This window comes from Meriones unguiculatus, chromosome X, assembly GCF_030254825.1.
Source record: "Meriones unguiculatus strain TT.TT164.6M chromosome X, Bangor_MerUng_6.1, whole genome shotgun sequence".
Lineage (NCBI taxonomy): Eukaryota > Metazoa > Chordata > Mammalia > Rodentia > Muridae > Meriones > Meriones unguiculatus.
This window is the reverse complement of record NC_083369.1, coordinates 28,591,781-28,617,416: the sequence shown is the minus strand read 5'-3', so window position 1 is coordinate 28,617,416 and position 25,636 is coordinate 28,591,781. Positions and strand designations below refer to the sequence as shown.

At 40.8% G+C, this 25,636-nt stretch overlaps 1 protein-coding gene across 1 annotated transcript in view; it reads right to left on the bottom strand.

The window, feature by feature from the left end:
• Positions 1 to 6,282: 6,282 nt before the first annotated feature.
• The window catches only part of LOC110542847 (transcription initiation factor TFIID subunit 1-like), a 160,331-nt gene continuing 140,977 nt past the window's right edge, over positions 6,283 to 25,636 (bottom strand). The window contains 6 exon segments of the mRNA XM_060375509.1: positions 6,283 to 6,499; positions 12,259 to 12,289; positions 12,292 to 12,309; positions 13,903 to 14,056; positions 14,307 to 14,408; positions 15,073 to 15,198. Of these exon segments, the coding sequence (XP_060231492.1) occupies positions 6,283 to 6,499; positions 12,259 to 12,289; positions 12,292 to 12,309; positions 13,903 to 14,056; positions 14,307 to 14,408; positions 15,073 to 15,198 (648 nt within the window).

Below are 25,636 nucleotides of genomic sequence, written 5' to 3'. Positions count from 1 at the left end.
AGTGCCACAGAAGAGATGGCATTTACCTCGAAGGTAGGACTGAGGAAGAAGCACAGACTGTTCTTTTAACCCAAGCCCAACCTTAGTAATTTCACATTGAATTGCCAACACAAGCTAAAGGTAATTTTTTCAGGTTCTGTGCCATGACTACTTGCTTACCCTTTCTTTTAGGATAAAGACAAATCTTACTAAGATTCACAATGCTCAGGGAGCATTTGCCAAGTTTACACGGGGATTCCACTGGGATCCTTTCCCACAGGGATTACACAGGGAAGCCTTTCCCTGCAGTAGGAAGAGCTGACAGAGACTGGGGAGGAGGTGCTGCCGTCAAGGACAGCTCCTGTGCTGGCAGTGGTTTGAGGCAGGAAAGGTCACCTTGGACAGATCCTGTTGAGGAGGTGTCTCTGCTCTGAGAAAAGCCAACATTTTGTCTGCTTCTGTCTAGGCAGCCTGGTGCATGCTAGAAGGAGGGGCTCTGACAGCTCCTGCAGCACACCCTTAAGGCTTTTGTGGGATGATTCTCAGAAATTGGACTAACAGCTCTGGAATGCAGAAGGCGGCAGGCTGCTTTGATTGATTGCTGCCATGACAGTGGGGGTGTTGTGTTACAGGTAAAAAATACTTTGGACTTACAAGGATAAGATAGATAGCGGAGTACTTTCTCCAGATTTGACAATACATATGGCCTGGACATTGTAAACATAGTTCTAATTTGTTCTCATAATTATTTTTTATTGTATATAGTATATTAATGTTAAAGAAAAGGCCATTTTCTGGACTAAAGGGGTAAATGTAGTGAGGGTTCTGGTTTCTTTAAAACCTACTTATGGGGCTGGAGAGATGGCTGAGACGTTAACAGCACTGGCTGCTCTTCTCTTCCAGAGGTTCTAAGTTCAATTCTCAGCAACCATATGGTGGCTCATAACCATCTATAATGAGTTCTGGTGCCCTCTTCTGGTGTGCAGGCATGCATGTAGTCAGAACACTGAATATATAGTAAATAAATAAATGAATCCATGAAAAGAAGAACGGATGGATGGAGAGATGGCTTGAAGATTAAGGACACTGGCTGTTCTTCCCAAGGTCCTGAGTTCAATTGACAGCCACCACATGATGACTCATAACCATCTATAGTGAGATCTGGTAGCCTCTTCTGGTGCTCAGGCACACATGTATGCAGAATGTTTTATAAATAATGAAAGAAAGAAAGGAACGAAGGAGAAGAGAAGAGAAGAGAAGAGAAAAAGAAAAGAACAGAAAAGGAAAAGAAAAGAAAAAGAAAAGAAAAAGAAAAGAAAAGAGCCACTGGGAACAAGCCTTTAATCCTAGTCCTCAGGAGGCAGAGAACTCTCTGTAAGTTCAAGGCCACCATGGTCTACAGAGTAAGTTCTAGTACAGCTAGCCAGCCAGCATGTGGATATCAGAGATAACTTTGGGGAGTAGTTTTCTCCTACCATATAGGTGTCAGAGATTGAATTTAGGTCTTCAGGCTTGTCAGCAAGCACTTTTACCCTCTGACCATCTGGCTGGTCCCAGGACCCATGTGCAAAGCCAGGCACTGTGTGGAATGTCTTTAACTGAAGTGATGGTGGAAAAATAGGGTAGAGACATGAAGATCACTGAAATTTTGAGCCACCTAGTCTAGCCAAATCAGTGAGCCTCCAGTTCACTGAGGTGCCTTTTCTCAGAAAAATTATGGTGAAACATCATTAGGTAAAAACTTCTGACATTAATCTCTGGCTTCCATATGAATTTGTACCTACAAGTCTCCCACCCTTGCTCCATTCTTACACACACACACACACACACACACACACACACACACACACACACACAGAGAAACACATACAAGAAATTAAAACTTAAACAGAAAGGTTTATAGTCAAGAGTGAACCCTGCCCATTCCATCTCAATCTGAGGTGTCAGCAGTTCAAAGGGTATATCGATCAGTAATTTTTATACTCTCTAAGTACATGAGCATAGACTAATATCCTTCTTTGCTCCTTAAATGAAATCAAACCCCACCTATTTTATGACATATTTTCAAGGATATCTTTCCACACTAGTATATGTATTTTCCTTATTAACAACTGTGTACTTTTTCACTGAATGGGCATATCATCATTAAATCCCCTTTGCTACTGATGGACTTTTTGTTAATTAAAAGTTTTATTGTTAGACTCCTTCAGGGAAGCATCATCAGAGAAACTTTCTCCTAGAGCAAATGAGAGTACAGAGATCCACAGCTAGACATTACAACACCCACACCCACAGAGAGAGAGAGAGAGAGAGAGAGAGAGAGAGAGAGAGAGAGAGAGAGAGAGGCATAAGAGGTGTAGGGTAGGGGGCAGGAGAGAGGAGAGGCCTTGGAAGAGGGCACAACTTTAAATGGGATGTCTGCATCAAATCCTTCCCCTCAGAGCTCAGGCAACTCCAAGCAAGAGGAGGTGGAAAGAGTGTAAGAGCCAAAGGGGATGGCGGACACCAGGAGAACAAGGCCCTCTAAATCAGCTGAGCAACACTCCTATGAACAGGGACTGAAGAAGCAGCAAGCACAGGGCCTACATGGGTCAGCACCAGGCCCTCTGTGTATATAATGATAGCTTTTAGCTTTGTATTTTCATGGGTCTCCTGGGTGTGTGAATGAGTGGGTCTCTGATTCTTGTGCCTTCAATTGGGGTTCTTTTCCTTCTGTTGATTTCCTTTGTCCAACTTTCATTTAAAGTTTTAGTACCATATTTTGTTACATTTTTGTTGTTATCTCTTAGAAGCCTGTTTTCTTTTTTATATAAAGTTTTAAGAGTTATTACTTTATTATGTATACAGTGTTCTGCCTTCATGTATACTTAATGCTATAAGAAGCACCAGATCATTATGGATGGTTGTGAGCCACCATGTGGTTGCTGGGAATTCAACTCAGGACTTTGAAAGAGCAGCTAGTACTCTTAACCTCTGAGACCACTTGTTATTTTCTAATGAGAGACACAAGGAGGTGGATCCAAATGGGAGGAGAAGTGGGAGGCACTGGGAGGAGTAGAGGGAGAGAAAATATAAGCAGGAGATGTTGTTTGAGAAAAGGATCTATTTTTAATAAAATTTTCTCTTAAAAATAAATACAGAAAATAAAGAAGCCATTTTTCTTTAAAAAGTTTTTAATTGTGTGTAAGATCCTGCATGTGGGTGTGCCCCTGAGTGTGGGTGCTCAAAGCTTCAGATGGATGCCAGGCATACCTTGGGTCTTCTTCAAGTGTGGTACATACTCTTCACTGCTAAGCCATCCCTCCAGTCCCCAAGGACATCTTCTTTCTAGTTCCTCAGTATCTCCCTAACTACTTTAATACTTCAAACTCCCATACCATTTCCACTTTTGTCACAAAGATGACCCTACCTAGTCCACAGAGGGAAAGAGACCTCCCCCTACATGGGAATTTTTCTCTGTGATCTTTAACACCCCTTTTCTTATTTACACGGGTCTTTCCAAAAAAAAAAAAATAATTCCTTACTTTTTCTAACCCTTCCTATACAGATTTCCCTTCTAGTCTTACGTAAGCATACGTAAGTATCTTCCATCTTGACATCCTCTCAGAACATCTGGTCTTCCTGCTTTTACATCTAAGATCCAGGATTATGGACATATGCCATAATATTTTATTTATTTGGTGCTGAAGATTGAACCCAATGCCTTGTCTTTTCTAGGCAATCACTATCTCATGAACTCCATGAACCCCCTTTTAATACACTGGTATTTCTAAATCTCTCATTCTAGATCTTAAGGTCCTTGTAATCAGAAACTACATGTTCTCTATTAGTTTTTAACCTCCCCCCTCCCTTTTTTGGTTTTTCAGGTCAAGGGTTGTTACAATAAAACCTCAATTGTTTGACTTTACCAACATTCAGGAGCAATATGCTGAGGTGAAAGCCTGCTAGCTCAGAGGCAGAGAAAACAACCAGCTGACCTTCTAGAAGGAATTGCCCCTCTTCTACACAGTCTCAAACAATCACTTTCAAAGTGAATGTCCCTCCTTTCTGCTTCCTGTGTGTCTCTCTATCCATCCTCCTGACTCCTTCCTCTTTTTTTTTTCTTAATAATCCTATGTTCACTTCCCATCAACTGGTTGCTTGCTCCCCCTGTTGACCTATGATTGTCCTTATTTAATCCTGTTTAAAATATTCAAGCAGAAAGCTCTTGGATTAAAGGTGTGTGCTAAGCCTGAGCCACACCACAATTAAAAACAGGTTCTTCCAGTAAATATCACTATCTCAGGGTTCAGAGTGTGATCAAATATCCTGCAACAGTCAGGGTTTTTCTGTGTAGCCCCGGCTATCCCAAAACTTGCTCTGTATACTAGGCTGGCCTCAAATTCAGAGATCTGCCTGGGATCAAAGAGAGGCATGTGCCACCACACCTAGCTATGTCCCAATCTGCTCTATAGAACTAAGTGGTGCAATACAAGGGCCATAAATTTGAGAGAAGGAGGGTTGGGAAGAGTTAGAGGAAAGAGATGGAGAGCAGAAATGATGCAATTATATTTTAATGAAAGATAAAATAAATTTTAAAAATGGGCAATATAAAAATGAATATCATGTACCTATGTAATCTCCCAAGTCAAAATTCTAGAAACCCTTTCCAGTCTTCCTTTGTCCATCCCAAGTGCTAATTGGTAATGAAGTCCTATTGATCTTTCTGAAGATATCTCAAATCCAACACCCTTTTCCCCATTTCAAAGGCACCACTGTACTTTAGGTTCTACTCCCCATAGCTTGAGTTACATTTGCTCTCCCTCCAAACCACTCTCCATATTACTGTTACCAAATTTTTAAAGTTTTATTGTAAAAGTAATACGTACTATAAAATTCAAATGATAAAGAAATAAAAGAACACTCAACTACCAAATGAACCAGGGCCTCTCCATTCCTAAGCCCCAGAGTTATCACTGTGAAAATTTCACATATATTCTTCCATATCTCTTCTTTTGTACATACAAATATATTGTTTGACTCAATTTCTGTCTTCCCTCAACATTCAGAAAATTTCTGAAACGATTCTAATGCACTCAAGATTATAATGCATTCATTTTCTTAAATATAAAATTCATTCCCTGGTATAAAATACAGATCTCTATTTCTCTCTTTCCTTTTTTTAGGCATTTTTGAGACAGATTTTCTCTGTTTAACAGCCCTGACTGTCCTGGAACTCACTCTGTAGACCAGGCTGGCCTTGACCTCAGAGATCAGCCTGCCTCTGCCTCTTGAGTGCTGGGACTAAAGGTGTGCACTATCATGCCTGGCTCAAATGCAAAGCTGTTGAAGATATGCTTCCTGTCTGTATTTTGGTGTCATGTCTATTCACTCCAGCATCCTTTCTGAAACAAGGCTGGCACAAACAAACAAGGAACACATTCTGTCATACCTAGACTGTGAACTTTCTCCTTCATGTTAACACCCTGCTGGACTTTTTGAGCTGGTACATTCCTACCAATAGATTCTCAAGAACCAACTTTTCGGGGGGCTTCTGGAGGACCTCTCTGCTTTTCCACACATGATCTCTTAATTTTTTCTTTATAAAGTAGACCAGGCTGGCCTCGAACTCAAAGATATTCACCTGCCTCTGCCTCCCACATGCTGGGATCAAAGGCACATGACACCACTGCTTGGCAGGATCTCATAATTTTAAGAACATTTACTGAGTAGCTACTCTGCATCTAAGCACAAAAAGAGACAATGTAACACAGTCTTTGCCCTAAGGAACTTACCACCTTCCTAATTTTTCCTAGGGTGTGGAGAGCACAGTCACATGGCCACTTATCATTTGAATACATAGGTTGTTTCAGGGATTTATAGCCATGTCCCTGTAATCCATTTAGGAACAAGGCATTGTATATCCAATTAAGTCATACATGAATACGCAGTCTGTCCAATATGGTTGTATTATAAATATGGCACACAGCCAGCCTATTAGTATCTAATTCTCTATCCTAGAAGAGAAGTTTTCATCTATTCCATCCTGCAAATTAGAAAGTGAAGTGGTGCCATGATTTTAACCAGGAGAAATAAATGTCAGTAAAGGAGTGTAAGGGGGGAAGAGTGAGTCTGCTCTCTCTTCTTAGTAGTGGTTACTGGAAAGTATTTGCTGCTCCAGAACTGGAGAAATGATTACTATTTTATTCATTACTGAAGCTAAGGTGTGAATCTTGTAATGTCATTATTAGCCCCTACACACATATAAACAAGCTGGGGGGATGGTAATTGACCTGGGCTGACTGAAGAGTCTTAAAGGAAGCCTCATTCATCAGAGTCCAAGTCACTGTCTCCAGCAATGGAGTGGAAATTCTCATTGTCCTCCTCGTCCTCTGACAGGTGAACCTGACTTAGGACGCTGGGCCCAGAACGTTGCTCTTCCTCATCTTCTTCCTCCTCTGATACCTCATACCCACCGATGCTGCTGAAGCTTGTATCCTGGGTGTTCGACTTGGGATCAGGCTCCTCATAGCTCCCATAACTGAGAAGAGAAACAATATCTCAAGCTTGGGCATCAATCCCCAACTGATCATTTGCATACTTTGCACTGTCAAGGAATGAGCCCATTTCAACCCCTCCTCATGGACACTAAAATAATAGGTTCTTGATTGTTTTATGCGCCCCTAAGGAAAAAAAATGATCCCGTTCAAAAATACTTCATATATATGAGAACCTGAAATAAACTTCCCGACATTGACCAACACCTGCTACATGACCACAAATCCTGTCAAGCCCCAGTGTTTCACTGGTACTTAGTTTCACTCATCTATGTATCCAAAATTGATCAGCAGTTTTGAATAATCTCTCTAACATACTTGACTCTATTATCTTTTTTCTATCCCTGCTGTCTGCTATAGCTTGGTCCTGTGTTAACTTGCCTGACGTCCATTACTGAAATAAGTCTTCACAGCCCTATTATCGAGTTCCTTCAATTAATTCTTCACACTTCTGTAAGAGTGTTCTATATTCTGTTTACTCTAATTTTATTTCTGAAAAAAGTCACAAATGCACATTCACTGTTAAAAAAATTAGTACATACACTAGAAAAAAGGGGGGATCAGCAGTATCTCTACCATGCAGAAATAATATTCTTTTATATGGTTTATTTCTTCTATGCATTTTAGATACTTAAATGTTGTATATATAGAAATAAAATGCTTGTCAGGAGTAGTGGCAACATGCTTTTAATCCCAGCCCTTGGGAGTAAGGACAGGTGGATCTCCAAGTTTGAGACTAGTCAGGTCTACATAACGAGTTCCAGGAAAGCCAGGGTTACGCAGAAAAAACGGTCTTGAAATACACAAATAATTAATTGAACAAACTTTAAAAAATAAAAGTAAGATGTTTATTCTTTGGAAATTAGCTTTAATAAACACCCTTCTGTGTCAATACAGTCTACAGCATTATTCTCTGGGTGGGTTTTTTTTTTTTTTGTGACATATTCTCACTATTCAGTTCAGTCTAGCCTCTAATTTGTGATTCCCCTGTCTCATCCTCCTAAGTACACTGATTAGTGTGCTGCAAGACTTAACAGCTGCATGCTCTTCTGATATATGGCTATAACATGACGTATTTAATAGTCTCTCAGTAATACGTGTAGCTGTTTCTGATTTCTTACACCATTGGAAACAATGAGCTAGGGCTGCAGAGATGACTCAGAGGTTAGAAGCATAGGCTTCTCTTCCAGAGGTCCTAGTTCAATTCCCAGCAACCACATGGTAGCTCATAACCATCTACAATGAGATCTGGTGCCCTCTTCTGGTGTTGCAGACATACGTGTAGTAGCCAGAACACTGTAAATAAATAGTAAATAAATATTTTTTAAATGGAAGAAACAAAGAGCTGTGATAAAATCTTTGTATGTCTTTTATGTTTGCTTAAAACAGGATCTCAAATTGTAGTTCTGGCAATCCTGGAACTGGCTTTGTAGACCAAGCTGCCCCAGAACTCACAGGAATCAGGCTCCTAGAATGCTAGGATAGAAGCGTGTGTACTGTCACATTTGGCTATGACCTGGAGGGGACAGGCACTCCACAAGGAGAGCAACAGAACCAAAATATCTGGGCCCAACCATGGACCATGCATGGAACTAACCTACAACCCCTGTTAACCTTGAACCCCTGCTCAGATGTAGCCCATGGCAGCTCAGTATTCAAGAGGGCTTCCTAAGTAAGGAGAACAAGGACTGTCTCTGACATGAACTGATTGGCCTGCTCTTTGATCACCTTCCCCAGAGGGGCAAGAAGCCTTACCATGCCACAGAAGAAACTAATGCAACTAGTCCTGATGATACCTGATAAGCTAGGGTCAAATGGAAAGGGAAGAGGACCTCCTCTATCAGTGGACTTGGAGAAGGATAGGGAGGAGATGAGGGAGGGAGGGTGGGATTGGGAGGGAATGAGGGAGGGGCTACAGCTGGGATACAAAGTAAATCCACTGTAATTAATAAAAAAATTAAAATTAAAATTAAAAAATATAATACATTTCCCAACTGCTGACTGCTGGAAGGAGTGAAAGCTGCATATGCCTTCCTGAACCCAAATCAGCTACCTAATTAATGGTGCCATGTAAATGGATTGTTCCAAGATTTAAAAATAATACATGGGTTCTAAGAAACTAATGGCATAATTAAACACTTACAGGCAAATCTCCAAGGTGATCAATCCATAAAATCAGCAATGTTCCATAAAAACAGACATCCTTATATCTATTTTTAAGAATCCCTATTTCTATAAATCCAGTATTTTAAATGTTTTTTCTATTTCTCTGGGAAAACAATTTAAAATATTGAGTACCTCAAATACTACATCTTTAATTTACAGACTTTGAATGCCAAAATTATTCACAGATATCTGCACACAGACATGTGCAAATACTCATTCGGTGTCTAGCTGGGTTTATATCCTTATGAAATTCTATGACAATGAAACTGTACTTGTGGGACATGTTAATGACCCCCTGATGGCAGTGTGGTCATGCTGACAATCTTAAGTTTTCCTGTACCCTAAAACATGCCCTAAGTTTGCCATTAATTTGCGTTCCTCTCTATTGTTATGTTGAATTTTGCCGTGCTGTTCTTTAAGGGCTTGGGCTAAATCAATGAATTTCCATCTTTGTACAGTTTGTTTTGATGTCCCATACACCATAACTGATTAGTTAGTTAGTGGAAGAAAGTGATAAAAAGGAGCAGATGCTGAGACTCATAACCAAACCTTGGGTAGAGTGCAGGGAATCATATGAAAGAAAGGGAAGTTATTAAGACAAGGGAGAGGACAGGAGCTCCACAAGGACTAAATACATCTGGGCAGAACAGTCTTTTCTGAGACTGATTCTCCAACCGAGGACCATGCATGGATACAACCTAGAACCCCTGCTCAGACATAGTCCATGCAGCTCAGTATCTTAGTGGGTTCCCTTATTAAAGGGAACAGGGATTGTCTCTGACATGAACCCAGTGGCTGGTTCTTTGACCTCCCCCTCACCCCCGAGGGAGGAGTAGCCTTGCTAGGCCACAGAGGAGGACATTGCAGCCAGTCCTGATGAGACCTGATAAACTAGGGTCAGATGGAAGGGGAGGAGGTCCTCCCCTATCAGTGGATTTGGAGAGGGGCAGGGAAGAGATGAGGGAGGGAGGGTGATATTGGGAGGGAATGAGGAAGGGGGCTACAGCTGGGATACAAAGTAAATATACTATAATTAATATAAAAATGAATAAACAAAAATTTTTTAAAAAGTGATATAAAGGTTGGAGATTAGGGTAAGGAGGGAAAGATTACTCTCCTGTTATGCCTCAGCAATAGGGTTCTTATGGTCCAAATTCAAAGTGATTCATGAAAATGTATGTATGAAATAACTGCATAACTTTCATGCCATGGCTCCTCCATGGTTGGGATAATAAAGTGTGTTCCTGACCCCCCAAAAAAGTGTTCACATAAGACAATTTCCTAAATGTGGTATTTTAGAACCAAAGGGGGTACACACTGAAAGCTTTTTTTATAGTGATAAAACTGTTCTATTTCTCTCCTACTACCCCTAACTATGTAAATATTACCCACCATTTGGGAATGTCTTTTTTCCTCATACCCTTTCCAAAAATGGTCAACAAATTGATAGGTAAGAAGCTATATCACATTGTTTACCATATTTATTTGATTATTAGAGAAGCTATAAAATACAGTTATTAGGCATTTGAATTTATGAATTTCTTAGCTCACAATCTTCTTTTGTTGTTTTTGTTTTCTTTAGTTGTTTTTGTTTGTTTTTTGTTTTGTTTTGTGACAAGGTTTCTCTGTGTAGCCCTGGCTATCCTGGACTGGCTTCATAGACCAGGCTGGCCTCCCTCAAACTCACAGAGATCTACATGCCTCTGTCTCCCAAGTGCTGGGATTAAAGGTGTGTGCTATAGCACCTGGCTAGCTCACATCTTTGTGTGTATGTGTGTGTGTGTGTGTTTTGCTAGCTCATATCTTTTATCCTAAAACACATCTTTGTGTTTTAGGGCACATAGAGCAATCTTTCAAAAACGCAGAGCAGATCAAACATTCTTCTCACTCAATGTCTTCCCACAACATTTGGGCCCTTCACAATTTGGTTCTTAACTACTTTTTGAAAAATTCTTAATTACTTTTTCGAGTCATTTCCACCACATGTATCAATAAAGAGCTGTGGTCTACTTGTATTCTTTAAATGTGTCCCATAGGGGCTTACAGAGTCTGAACCATCAGCCAGGAAGCTTACATGGAACTGACCTAAGCTGTTCGCACATGTAAGAGTTGTGTAGCTTGGGACTCCTAATAGCAGGAGTGGAGGCTGTCTTGACTCTGTTGCCTGCTTCTGGGATCCTTTCCCCCCTCTACTGGGCTGCCTCATCTAGCCTCAATAGGAGAGGATGTGCCTAGTTTTACTATAACTTCCTAAGCCAGGGCTGGTTGATATCTGTGGGCAGCCTCCTTTTTCTGAAGAGAAACAGTGGATTGGGTGGAGAGGAGGTGGGGTACAGGGAAGGGTATGTAAAGTAAATAAATAAGTAGTTATAAACTGTCTTATGCCTCTGGGTTGTCACAATGCCATTCTGAGCCTCTGGGATACCTTACACTTCTTACCCTATAGAACTACTGTTCAGATTTGACTCAGTTTCCTTCTTTAATCAGCTTCCCTCCCCACCCTCCTCCATGCCCCAGAGGAACCCTATGGTTGCCTGTCATGTCCCTCATGATACACTACCACTGCCTATTAGCCTGTTTCATAGTTCCTGATAGGTGGAAGTCCTTGAAGGAAGGAATCCCATATCTTACTTGTGTTTTCACTTGTGATAAATTATTGCAGGATAAATAAATAAAAGATTTTATCCATTTGCTGGCAAGATGGACTGCCTGTGCAGTAAATACAACATATTTAAAACCAACATCATTTTCCCATCCTTTCTGTTTTTCTTCTTTCCTCATGGAAATTCTATTATTTATCAGACTTAACTCCCAAATTCAACTGAGTACCACTGTTATCTGTTCCGTATGCCCTTAAAAGTTATCTAACATCCAATTTGATGTTATTTTCTTTTCCTTTTTGTTTTTGTTTGTTTGTTTGTTAGAGACAGTGTCTCATGTAGCCTTGGCTGCTTTGAACTCACTCTGCAGCAGAGGATTATCTTTAATCCCTATCTTCCTACCTCTACCTTGAAAATGTGCATAGGTGAGCAACACCACACCTAGAGGTTTTGTTTGTTTTAGATAAGACCTCAATATATAGCCCAAGTTTGGGAGGGAGGCACAGGGTTTTACTTGCCTGGATCTCATACCATACACACCAGGCTGCCCTTAAATTCAAAGGTCCACCTGCCTCTTCTTAGGCATGCACCACCACACCTGGCTTGCCTTAAATTTAAGATCTAATTCAATGTAGGGGAACATGCCTGTAAACTCTGAGGCAGGAAGATCATGAGTTGAAGGACAGCTGGTCGGTACATAGTGAAAATTTATTTCAAAAAATACATATATTGTGTATGTGTCTATGTATGTGTGTGTACAAAGAAATAAAAATAAAGCTAATAACTGCAAGGAATTGAAAGACATAAAATTTGTAAAAATCCAGAGTCCATAATAATACTAAAGCAATGAGGAAAACAACAACTTTGAGACCATGCTAAATAACTCATACATAAAACTTTAGTTTCACAATAAAGAGAAAGCCATTGGTGAGTACCACAATTCAGATTATGAATTTTGCTCTTTTCCATGGTAAGACAATCTGCCAGAGCCCACATCAGAGCCATTTCACTTTCACTTAGCTGAATAGCTGTAGAGGAAGAAGAAGAAGAAGAAGAAGAAGAAGAAGAAGAAGAAGAAGAAGAAGAAGAAGAAGAAGAAGAAGGAAGAAGAAGAAGAAGAAGAAGGAAGAAGAAGAAGAAGAAGAAAGAAGAAGAAGAAGAAGAAGAAGAAGAAGAAGAAGAAGAAGAAGAAGAAGAAGAAGAAGAAGAAGAAGAAGAAGAAGAAGACAGATTGTGGTTGATTCAGATAAGTTTCATGGACTAGGGGTATGGCTCAGAGCTACAATGTTTGCCTAGCATGTATGAGATAGTATGTTCAAAATAACAAAAACAAAACAAGACCTAGAGAAAAAAAAGGGAATCCTTTTTCCTTAAGATTTATTTAAGGAAGGAGACAGGAGCTTACTACAGAGATACTCTGAAAGACTCTACCCAGCAGGGTATCAAAGCAGATGCTGAGATTCATAGGGAATCTTATAAAAAAAAGGGGAAATAGAAAGAACCTGGAAGGATCTGGAACACCACAAGGAGAACAACAGAACCAAAAAATCTGTGCCTAGGGTTTTCTTCTGAGACTGATACTCCAACCAAGGACCATTCATGGAGATAACCTGGACCCCCTGCACAGAGGTAGCCCATGGCAGCTCAGTCTCCAAATGGGCTTCCTACTAAAGGGAGCAGGGGCTGTCTCTGACATGAACTCAGTGGCTGGCTCTTTGATAACCTCCCCCTGAAGGGAAAGCAGCATGATCAGGCCAAAGAGGAAGACTATGAGAGAGTCCTGATGAGACCTGATAGGCTAGGGTCAGATGGGAGGGGTCTTCCACTATCAGCGGAATGGGGAAGGGATATGGGAGGAGATTAGGAAGGGAGGGTGGGGTGGGAGGAGACAAGGGTGGGGCTACAGCTGAGATACAATGTGAATAAATTGTAATGAACATAAATTATATTTTTAAAAGATTTATTTATTTATTATGTATACAGTGTTCTGCCTACATGCCAGAAGAGGGTATCAAATCTCACTAGAGATGGTTGTGAGCCACCATGTGGTTGCTGGGAATTGAACTCAGAACATCTTAAACTCTGAGCCATTTCTCTAGCCTCAGAAATGGTAATTCTGGTCAGAATTAGCATCTTCAGCCAAGCACTCCAAAACTAGTCTATACAGACTTTGAGTCTATAGTGCTCACCTCTCAGGCATCTCTTTTAACTACCAAAGGGCAATAGTGGCAAGAGCTACAGAAACTGAAGTCAAGTAACTTATTTCCTCTATATTAGTCTAATCTACCTGTTTGCTATCATCTCCAACACTTTTACCATTTCTATTATTTTGCTTACTTTTCCTTTCCTATTCCCAAACACAACCCTTCAAAGCTGTGACATGGGCACTAACTTTTCTACTGTTACCTCCTGTGTCTGTTCATCTTCAATTCCCCTATGGTTAATGGAGATGATCATCCAATGAATGTGTGTTCAGTACTCTCTAGTCTACTAGTAGGACTCCAATAAAAGAGATAGCTTTTTATATAATCACACATAGAAAGTAGCAAAGACTTTTATATTTAGTCCTGAGATACACACCCTGAGCTATATAGAAATAGATGTAAAGGAGCAAAACTCACCAAAGAAAGGGTTATCTTCTTCATCACTCTCAGCATCTTCCTAATCATCTTCTCCTTCAGACAAGAGCAAATCCTCATAAAGGACACTGGTTTGGGGCTGTTCTTCAGCTCCTTCCTCTTCTTCTGCAAGATCACCATCTCTGTCTTCACCTTCCTAAACAAGTCCAGGTGGCAGTCCAGTCACTAAGAGACCAGCATAACTTCTCCCTTCCCCCGCATCCCATTTGCTGCCTCACAAAAATTAAATAATTGAATTGAATGGATTTGTCTAGCTCATTTCAAGGATTAAAGTCAGACTGAGGCTCACTATCATATCACCTTGGGATTTTGTCTGCCCTGCATGACTGGGGCTTCTATCATATAAATGTTTAATGTAACCATAAGCTTTCTGTAAACATATTCACTGGGGCTGTAGTCTTAGGTTTCCCATACTTCTCTTCCTCCTCACACCTTTCAATATCTACACCAGATTCTTCCTCACCCAGCCTACCCTGGCCCTGTAGAATCTGAGTAAGGAACACAAATAGTGCATCATTGAGGGATGTGCCTGTAGGAGTTAACTAAGGGTTCTTTACACAGTACAGATGTACTGCCCTGATATCCATGCCACCTCCACTGCTAGAGGAGGTTGTTTACACAGCCCAAGGCACGTGCATTTTCCCCAGTCATTCTGTGGAAATAACAGACAGGGCAAGACAAACCAAAGAACAGGAATGTTTTTGGTTCACTCCTAACTGTCATCAGAAGGGAACGTTTCCTTTCTAACCCAAACTTTTGAGATAAAAACCCCTTCTGGATTTTGTACTTTTTATGGAACCTTGAGAGTAGGTGTAGTTTTAGATGAAAATTATGTTTTGATAGCTCTGGAAAAGTACAGTTAAAAAGAATACATATTTTAATTTGGTTTATAAATTATAAGAGACACAAATCAGGTCACCAGTAGTTGTGAACCTTGTCTCTGAATGCAGATGGTCTCTCTAGTCAGTCTCCTATTAAGCTGTGCTGATGCCTCAAATACTTTCCCTAAAGTTCTGAAGTTGTGCTTAAGTCACATTTCAAAGCCTTTTTCATAGGGCCAAAGGATCCAGCTATCCTTCATGTATCAGCCCAGCCCTCCACATTCACCCACCAGGCAAACCGCCTATCTTGCAAAGAAAAACAACATCCTACCTGTGTTATCTGCTTTTCTGAAATAGCACTTGGAATATTCAAGACAGACATATTGCTCTCATCTTGATAAACAGAAGCATCTTGAGAAACACTGAGAGATGTGCTGTTATCATACAAGTCAGGAGGCTGTGGCATAAAAGATACAACTTAGTTTCTACCAAGGAAATGGCTAGAAGAAATGCAAAGAATTCTCCTTTATAACATTCACTGAAGAAAAGGGACATGCAAGACAAACCAGTAAAAGAGGAAACACAGGCTGGTATAACTCTGTAGAGAATTCTTTAGACTCCTATGAATAATATACTCTAGCAGACTGGCATCTAGCTTATATGTTCAAAAATTAAGCAGAAATGCATAAAGCTTAGGGACAAGTTTATGAACTAACAGCCTCACTGCTCAGTAATCTACTTTCCTTTTCTAAGCCTTGCCTTGCTGTTTTTAAGCTCAGGGATTCATATAAGTTATAGTTTTAGTGACAAAGAGACATGTTAGGAAACTGGACAAAGGAATTTAAATTTCAACAAGAGCATTGAATGGTTTGACAGTTATGAGCTTGTGGACAATGATTCAAAGCCAAGTGGTATGGAAAAAATCATGGACTTTAGAGTAAACAGCCATGGATTGAGTCTTGGCTCTACCATAATTAACCACGCTGTTTTCTTGAACTTTGAGATATGGATATATTGACCTCATGTGGTTGCAGTGAGAATTAAGAGCTATGTGTACTCAAGAAATGGAACTCAATAAATGATATCTTCCCTCTTATCATTCCTGAAAAGAGCAGAGATTTAACAAATGGATTCTAGTCAATAATAAGAGGGAATAGAGAAACATTCATGAAATGAATAAAATATGAAAATTAAGTAATAAATTTCACTTTAAAGTATATTTACAGAAATAAACACACATACCACAGATATAAAGAAGAAAACCTCAAAATATTCCCTGGTTGATGTTATGTAAGATGGAACTGATAAGAAGTATCACACCTCTTATTTGTATCTTACAATTTTTCTTCTTAAAAGGATTTTTTTTTATTTCTTTTAAAAAAATTATGTGGCTGGACGTTAGTTGAAAGATGGCTCAGAGGTTTAGAGCACTGGCTGTTCTTCTAAAGGTCCTGAGTTCAACTCTCAACAACCACATGGTGGCACTCAACCATCTATGATGATATCTGATGCCTTCTTCTGGCCTGCAGGCACACATGCAGGCAGAATATTGTAGAAATAATAAATAAAGAAATCTTTGGAAAAAACCTTACGTGGCTGGACCGTCCTGTTGTGTACCTTTAATCCTAACACTTGGGAGGCAGAGGCAGGAGGATCCCTGTGAGTTTGAGGAGAGCCTGGCCTACACAGTGAGTTCCAGGAGAGCCAAGGTTACACAGAAAATGTTGCCATAAAAAAGTTATGTGTATATGTGAATGTCTGAGTGTGCCTCTGTACATGTGAGTGTAGTGTCTGTAGAGGCCAGACAAAGGTGCTAAAATACCCTGATGTGGAGTTAAAACAGCAAGCTATGGAACATGGTTGCTGGCAGCCAAAATCAGGTCTTCTGAAAGAGTAGCAAACACTCTTAATGGGCTGAGCCATCTCTTCAGCCAAATGTTCTAATTGTCCCCAACCATAGTTATACTTTGATTAAAAAGAAAACAAAAACAAAACTTGCTTATGAGCAAGGAACAGTGGTACAAACCTATAATCCCAGCATCAGAAAAGTTCAATCAGGGAGATCACAAACTTGAGGCCAGTTTGGACAACACTGCTAGACCCTGTCTCAAAGAAACAAATGCATACCCACATAAATGCTGCTCTGTAAACAATCAAGAAAACAAGATTAACTAAAAAAAAATCAGAGTTTCCAAAATAAAGGCAAAACAGATTCCAAAACATTAGCACACAAATAAACTGTCTGCAAATTTTAAAATGTACCATGAAAAGAGGATTGTGGGAAACTGTAAAATGAATAACTCCAAAGTACTGAGCTAACTGCACGTACAGTAGAAATATCCAGGTGAAAATACATTAGTGACTGACACCATTTTGAAGTTGAAAACTAACACGATTAATGCTGTGCTCCTATACAATCAAAACTGTATTATGACAGATTTTCTTTTTTGTTTTAGGTTTTTAAGACAGGGTTTCCTTGTGTAGCCTTGGCTGACTTGGACTCACTTTGTAGACTAGGCTGGGCTCAAACTCACAGATATCTGCCTTCCTCTGCCCCCCCCCAGGGTGCTGGGATCACAAGCTTTTACCACCACGCCTGGCTTGACAGATTAATATTATGTAGATACTTTCTAATAATGTTTCGATTTTATATAGTAATGAATAAGGGTGGTCACACATGGGGAATCTATCTTCCTTGAGTTAACAGGCAATGAGTTGGGCTATCTTAAAGTTTATACACATAGGTGAAGGGCATGATGCGAGTGTGAACTGAAAAGAATGAAGCAGTGCTATCCATACCATACTCTCCATAGGAACCTCACTAACTACACCAAAAGCAGCTATTGCTCAGGAAGGACAAAGTTTGATCTACCAATGGTCTGAGTTTATGACTATCCAAGACCTGAGAAAAGCACATACCACTTGGTGGTTATATTCTACTGGAGAAAGATGGCTAGTACCCAAGCTCTAACTTACCAGAAAGTACCTTGTGCAAACTGTAAGCCTATTAGCAAACAAAGCCTTTCTGGGTAACATCACTCAACCAAGCTCCCTTGACCCAATCTGCCCATACAACTCCAAGAGCCTTTCCTTGTTCTGGACCTTGAAGAAATATCTGAGGGTTCTTTATACCTGGCCCCTCAGTATCCTATGTTTTGGGATGAAAGAGAGAGAGAAAAGATAGATAGGCAAAATGTGTGAATGAGACATAAGACAGAAAAAATCCAACAGAGAAAAAATATGCTGCACTGAAGTTCAGAGCGAAACCTGGGTAGAATGAAAAATAATCCTATAGGAATTAGAAGCATTCTGCATTAAAGTATTCAGTTAAATTTGAAAGAATTTAACTGAAAACTTTACAAAAACATCCTTCATACAAAGAAGGAAACAAATATTTCCTGGATGCCTGTTGTGTTCCATGCAATTTAACTCATTTAATGTTGGAAAGGACATCTTACAGAATTAGGAACAAGATCGCAAAACTAGACAGTAGCAGAGGTAAGGCTAACAACCAGACCTGTTTTACATCAAATCTCATGTCCTTTGCACTCCATCACTTAGTCTCCAATATAGAAACCAAGGACTTCTTAATATTCCATTTAAAGTCTGTTTTTCAAATATGCCAACTTTCTAAGACTGTAATATAGAGGAAACACTCAAAAAGGGTCAGCCAGACCAGAAAAAAACTAAATGTTGGGTTTCAGCAAGATGGCGGCGCTGGGACGACTTTTGTTCTGACTAGCAGCACAGCAGGATTGGCACATGACCAGCAGTCAGAACTCTCGGCCCTAAAACACAAGTGATTGTGTTTCCCAGGTGAGAGGATACCACATGGTGGGGGATTCAATCAGCTTTAACTCACCCAGCTAAACTGTGGAAGAGATCCCAGTTCCACCAGGCACTTGGTCGCCAGCCCAGAGCCACATGCCGGCATGCTCTGATCACTGTCCCAGACTGAGTGTGGGCACCACAACATCAGAGGTTGAGATTTCCAGTCGAGAGATAATCCCACGGTGAGGGAAACGATTGGGACCAACCTTAGGTCACCCAGACATCCCCTGGAAAAGACTCGGGGTTCCGTGGGTGCCCAGGAGCCAGTCCAGAGTCCTGCCTACACCTGACTCCCTGCCCCAGATATAACTGTGGGCCCCATGGCACCAGAGACTGAGTTTCTCTGTCAGGTACATACCCACAAGGAGGGGAACAGCTGGTCTGACCTCAGAGCACTCAGCCGATACCACCATGCCAAAAAGGTCTCAGGAAAAATTACCCAGTTTCGGCAGACGCCCAGGCACCCAATCCCCAGAAATGCAGAAAGGCCGAGCCACGTAAGTCTGTGCCTGCAGATTCTACTCACCATCACAGACAGAACAGCTGTTCCCAAAGCAAAGACTGAGTGTCCCTGTCAGGAGGAAATCCCACAGCAGGGGGGGAGATCATCAGGTCCAATGGTCAGGACACCCAGCTCCAAAAGAGTTTCTGAATTCACGCAGACTCTAGGCTCAAGCCTTCTACTGCAGGCATGAGCGCTATGCTCACCCACCATTATTGAGTACCACTGGGGCACACAGCTGCATCCTGAGAGCTACAAAAGCCAGAGAGCCATTACAGCAGCCCTCAGATACCGCTCCAAGGATCAACCAGTTACCCCTAGATAGACTGACAAAACTGTGGGAATCCCTGGTTTTTCAAGAGGGCTGCACCCAACACACCTTAAGAGCAACAGCTGCTGCTCACTAAATTCAGAGCAAGAAACCCAGCAGCAGGGCAGCCATCACCAGGACCTCTCCTGATAAGAGGAGAGCCTTCCTGAACACCACAGTTACCACACAGTTCCATAAACCTTAAGTAAACTGTGACAATTCCTGAGAAGCACCACCATTCATTTGACCATACCCAAAAAGCAGAGGAGAACTTCAGAACCCCTCCAAGTGGATTCTCCCCACCCTAGGACTCAGCAGGCACCAGAAATTAACAGACAACACCTGAGACAGAGAGAATGGTAGAGGCCAGCGAAAAAATCACAACCAACAAAAGGCAAAGCAATATGGCATCCCCAGAATCCAATTATCCAGAGACAAGTAGCCCTGGACACCCTAACATAAGTTAAATTCAAGAAGATGACCTTACATCTATGCTTATAAAGAGGTTAATGGATGAAGCAAAATAAAATGAGTAAAGATTTAGGGGAAGATATAATAAAACAGATTATGGTCATCTGTAAAGAAATACAGGAAGATGCAGCCAAACAGCTTGTGGCGTTCAGAGAGGAAATGATTAAATTTGAACACAGGGAACTTCCCAGAGACTCATACTCCAACCAAGGACTAATCATGGTGATAACCTAGAACCCCTGCACAGATGTAGCCCATGGCAGTTCAGTGTCCAAGTGGGTTACATAGTAATGGGAAGAGGGACTGCCTCTGACATAATCTGATTGGCCTGCTCTTTGATCACCTCCCCCTGAGGGGGGAGCAGCCTTACCAGGCCACAGAAGATGACAAAGCAGCCACTTTTGATGAGAACTGATAGGGTAAGATCAGAAAGGAGAGGAGAACCTCCCCTATCAGTGGACTTGGGGAGGGGCATGCATGCAGAAAGGGGAGGGAGGGTGGGATCAGAAGGGGAGGAGGGTGGGGCTTATGGGGGGATACAAAATGAATAAAGTGTAATTAATAAAAATTTATAAAAAAACTCTCTGTGGGTGTCTCTCTCTGCTCTCTGTCATCTTTCCCTCCCTCCTTCCCCTCTCTCCCTCTCTTTTCTTCTCTCTCTCTTTCACACACACACACACAGACAGAGAGAGAGAGAGAGAGAGAGAAACAAATTCAGACAGTAGTAGTATATGAAGGTATCAACTGTGGTCCAATTATGAAGGTATCAATTCTGCTTTATCTGTGTCATCAGCCCTACCTTTCCATTCTTATTGCTTCTTTTTTTGTTTTGTTTTGGCTTTTTGAGACATGGTTTCTCAGGGTAGGCCTGATGTCCTGGAACTAGTTCTTAGACCAGGCTAGCCTCAAATTCAGAGAGATCCCTTTGCCTCTGCCTCCCAAGCGTTGAGATTAAAGGCATGTGCCTCCATTGATTGGCTTGATTTGTTTTTTGTTTGTTTTGTTTTATTTTTTGTCTGTTTGTTTTTCTTGAGACAGGGTCCCTCTTTGGAGCCCTGGCTATCCTTGAATTTACCACGTAGACCAGGCTATCCCTGAACTCACAGACATCTGCCTGCCACTGCATCCTGAGTACTACGATTAAAGATGTGTACAACCATGCCAGGCATTCTTACAGTTTCTTAGCTGTTCAGGTTGTTAGGTTTTGTTTTTCTTTTTTTCTTTCTTTTTTTTTTTTTTCTTAAAGACTTGTTTATTTATTATATATACCATGTTGTCTGCCTGTCTACCTGCATGCCAGAAGAGGGCAGCAGATCTCATTATATATGGTATAAACCATCATGGGGTGGCTGGGAATTGAACTCAGGACCTCTGGAAGAGCAGCTAGACTCTTAACCTCTGGGCCATCTCTCCAGTCTATTTTGTTTGTTTTCAACACGGTTATTGTTAAGAGTTTCTTTACTGGTCTCCAAATCTTATTCAGCTCCACTTCATTTACTTGGATAACTTCCTAAATAGTGTTTATTAAAACTGTGTATCCGTCTCCCCTCCAACTGGTTTATTGTTATTCTTAGGCCTTTCAACTTGGGTCTTTACCCACACTGTCTCATTTTATAAACAAACGTAGCCACCACTCTATACTCAAGCCAAACTTACTGATATGTCCTCATCTAAAGCATTTCTGTGTATTTTTGCATTTGTCTCTCTATCTGAAACTTCATCATCGTTTTCCTCTTGACTATCTGTTCAGCATGGTAGGTGCTCCATAACTAGCCGTGATGGTCAACACCCCTTAGACTCAGGTCAAAAATAAGTTCTTGAGGCTGGAAAGTTGATTCAAATGGCAAAGAGCATCTGCTGCTCTTGCAGAAGGCCTGGGTTCTGTTCCCAGCACCCATGTTAAGCAGCGCACAACCACCTATAACTCCAGCATCAAGGGAGTTGATGCTCCTCTCTGGCCTCCACAGGGGCTTACATATATATACCCCCACATTTACATTATTAAAATATAAATGTTTAAAGATGTTTTAAAAATTATTTTCAAGACAGGGTTTCCCTGGGTAACACAGGCCTGGTTGTCCTAGACTCAATTTGTAGACCAGGTTAGCCTTGAACTCACACAGATCCACCTGCCCCTGCCTCCAAGGCATGTGCCACCATGCCCAGCCCTAAAATCGGTTTTTGAATTATACTAAATTTGAGGGTGGAATGTGCTTTTGCATGTGTCTTTAATCCTAGCAGAGGCAGAGGCAGCAGCAGGCAGGTCTCCTTGAGCGCTACATAGTAAGTTCCAGGCTACCCATAGCTATGTAGTGAGACTTTCTCTGTTTTGTTTTCATTTTGTTTTGTTTTAACTGAGCCATGCTTGATGATACACAAACTTGGGAAGTGGAAGCAGGAAGATGAATACAAGGTCATCCCCAAGTCAACAACAGGTTCAAGATCAGCCTAGGATATATAAGACCATGACTCAAAAACAAAAACAAAAAACTTTTATTGTTTGTGTTTGTGTTTTTTTTTTTTTTTTTTTTTTTCTGAGACAGGGTTTCTCTGTGTAGCCTTGGCTGTCCTAGACTCACTTTGTAGACCAGGTTGTCCTCAAACTTACAGAGATCTGCCTGCCTCTCCCTCCCCAAGTGCTGGGATTACAGACTTGCACTACCACACCTGGCTAACAAAAACTTTTAACTTTTACTAGTTATGAAGCCTTTCTTAGCCCTAATGTTAAAGTATTGTTTTCTCTCTAACGCACTTTGTATATCCTTCTATTATAGCCCTTGACAAGCTATCAAATGAAGTATGAAGTACTTAAACACAGAGACCATCCTTCCTATCAGAAGATTAAGCAGCTAGCAAAGAGTATAGCACATATTATTGCATCAGTTTAGGTGCTGAGCAAAATTCCATACACCAATGTTTGCCATGGTCTATAGCCAGCTACACAGTTCAGCCTCAGTTCCATGTAGGGTTGGGATGTAACTTCTCTAATCTTACAGAAACACAATGATGTCAGAAAGGACAAGAATCATCCACTTGAGTTTTATCAATGCCTCATTTTCCTATGCTTTCTACAATTCCTAAAGGAAGCATAGACTGATTTCCATGATTAAAAGCTTAATAGTGATTCTTACAACACACACACTAAAATATGTGCCTACTTAAAAAAGCAATAACCGAAGTGAGCAGGTTGAATGGTTCAGCGCCAAACCTGACAACCTAGTTTCAGTCCCCGGAACCCACATAGTGGAAACAGAGAACCAACTCTCTGTTAGTTGTCCTCTAACTTCTAAAAGCATACCTGAACAGCATTCCCACCCTTACAACAAATAGATAAATGTAGATACAGAATTTATTAAGTAAAGTTAGTTACTTGATTTAGCTATCACTGCTCAAAGCTGCTTAAGCCATGAAATGTTAATAATGCAAATACTGTATAGTTAAGACTAATGAAAGAAAAATAAATTAATACCCACCATTGTACTTAACACTGTTGGCCATAATCAGGTTTACATCATCTAGAAAGCTCTGTCGACTCTGGTACTTGTGCTTGGAGATATTCTATAATAAAAAAACAATCAGGCACTTGGCTATCTATACATAAGCATTGATTATTAAAAGGCATTGATTATTTTTTAACTTTGATTAATTACACTTTATTCATTTTGTATCCCCCCCCATAAGCCCCTTCCTCCTCGCCTCCCAGTTACACCCTCCCCCCCCCCTTTCTGCATGCATGCCCCTCCCCATGTCCACTGATTGGGGAGGTCCTCCTCTCCTTCTTTCTGATCTTACTCTATCAGTTCTCATCAGAAGTGGCTACATTGTCAGGGTTCTAGGTTATCTCCATGAATAGTCCTTGGTTGGAGTATGAGTCTCTGGGAAGTTCCCTGTGTTCAAATTTTCTTGTTCTGTTGCTCTCCTTGTGGAGTTCCTGTCCTCTCCAGCTCTTACTATTTCCCACTTCTTACATAAAATTCCATTCACTCTGCCCAACAGTTGGCCATCAGGATCAGCATCTGCTTTCACAGTCTGCATGGCAGATGCTTTCAGAGGCCCTCTGTAGCAGGTTCCTAGGTTGTTTCCTGTTTACTTTTTCTTCTGATGTCCACCCTCTTTGCCTTTGAGGATGGGGATTGAACATTTTGTTAGGGTCCTCTCTTTTGCTTAGTATGTTTAGATGTACAGATTTTAGTGGGTTTATGTTGTATGTTTATATGAGTGAGTATATACCGTGTGTGTCTTTTTGCTTCTGGGACAGCTCACTCAGGATGATCCTTTCCAGGTCCCACCATTTACCTGCAAATTTCATGATTTCCTTATTTTTCATTGCTGAGTAATATTCCATTGTATAGATGCACCACAGTTTCTGCATCCATTCTTCAGTTGAGGGGCATCTGGGCTGTTTCCAGCTTCTGGCTATTACAAATAAAGCTGCTACAAACATGGTTGAGCAAATGTCCTTTTTGTGTACTTGAAAAAGGCATTGATTATAAAGATCACTTACCTTACGTATAGTCTCCAAATCCATTGGACTGACAATCATTTTGTAATAATCTTGAACAAATGTATTAACTGGGTGATGGAATGGCCAAGACTAGTAAAAAGAAAGCATGGGAAGTCAAATGAAAAACATTACTTATACCAGAAAGTCCAAATTTTCATTGAGTAATAAATACTGATGCTGAAAACTATAGACTCGTTCCACAGAAACACACATCCTCACATAGAACTGTCTGCCATTTAAAGATCTCATTAAGGATTATTACACCATGATAAAGTAAGACTCCATCCTCTAAACTTACAAATAAAGTGTTGCTTGTTTGTGTGTTAAAGACTAAGTTTTGCAAAAATAGAATAAAATTCCTTATTCTGTCATTCCACCTAGGAATTTTACAACAGCACTGTAGACAGAACTCTATGACTATATGCAACAGAAAAGTTAATTCAGAATTTCTGGGGGGACCAGTATCGCAAAATAGCCAAAAGAACCAGTAGGATAGATGATAGTCTTGCCATAAAAACTTGAAGAAAAGAAAACAAAAAGGACAACAAACATTGAATAATTACCAAAGTGTTTTCTGTGAACAGGCAAGATGGGCTAGTGAGTAGAGATGCTAACCAAGAAGCCCAAATGACCTGAATTTAATCCCCAGAACCCAGAGGACTGAAAGGAGGCCCAGTTCCCAAAGATTTTTGTTTGTTTGTTTGTTTGTTTTAAACATATTTATTTATTTATGTGTATGAATGCTTTATCTGCATGTACACCTCTATGCCAGCAGAGGGCAATAGAACACAACATAGATGGTTCAGAGCCCCATGTGGCTGCTGAGAATTGAACTCAGGACTTCTGGAAGAGCAGCCAAGTGCTCTTAATGGCTGAGCCATCTCTCCAGCTCCTGATTGCTTCTTTTTAAAGACAAGGTCCTACTGTGTAGGTACCTGATTTCTGCCTCCCAAGCCCTGGGATGAAAGGTTGTATCACCACATGTAACCAAGTTGTTCTAAGCACAAACAAACCATGACTTAAGCCTTCCCCTATATGCACAGATAAATAAATGTAATAAAAATGTTCAAAGTGAGACTCTAATCTTGCATATACACCACAGGCAAACCAAGGAGACCAACATCAGAAGGCCTGCTAACGCTCCCATGCCCGCCCATTCCTTCAGATGATTCATGGCTGCAGCAATCCATGGTGATAATCCTGTGGCTAGTCCTGCTTCCACTCTGGTAGAATTTACTGTGATAATGGCCACTTTCAGCTGCTCCATTGTAGTATCG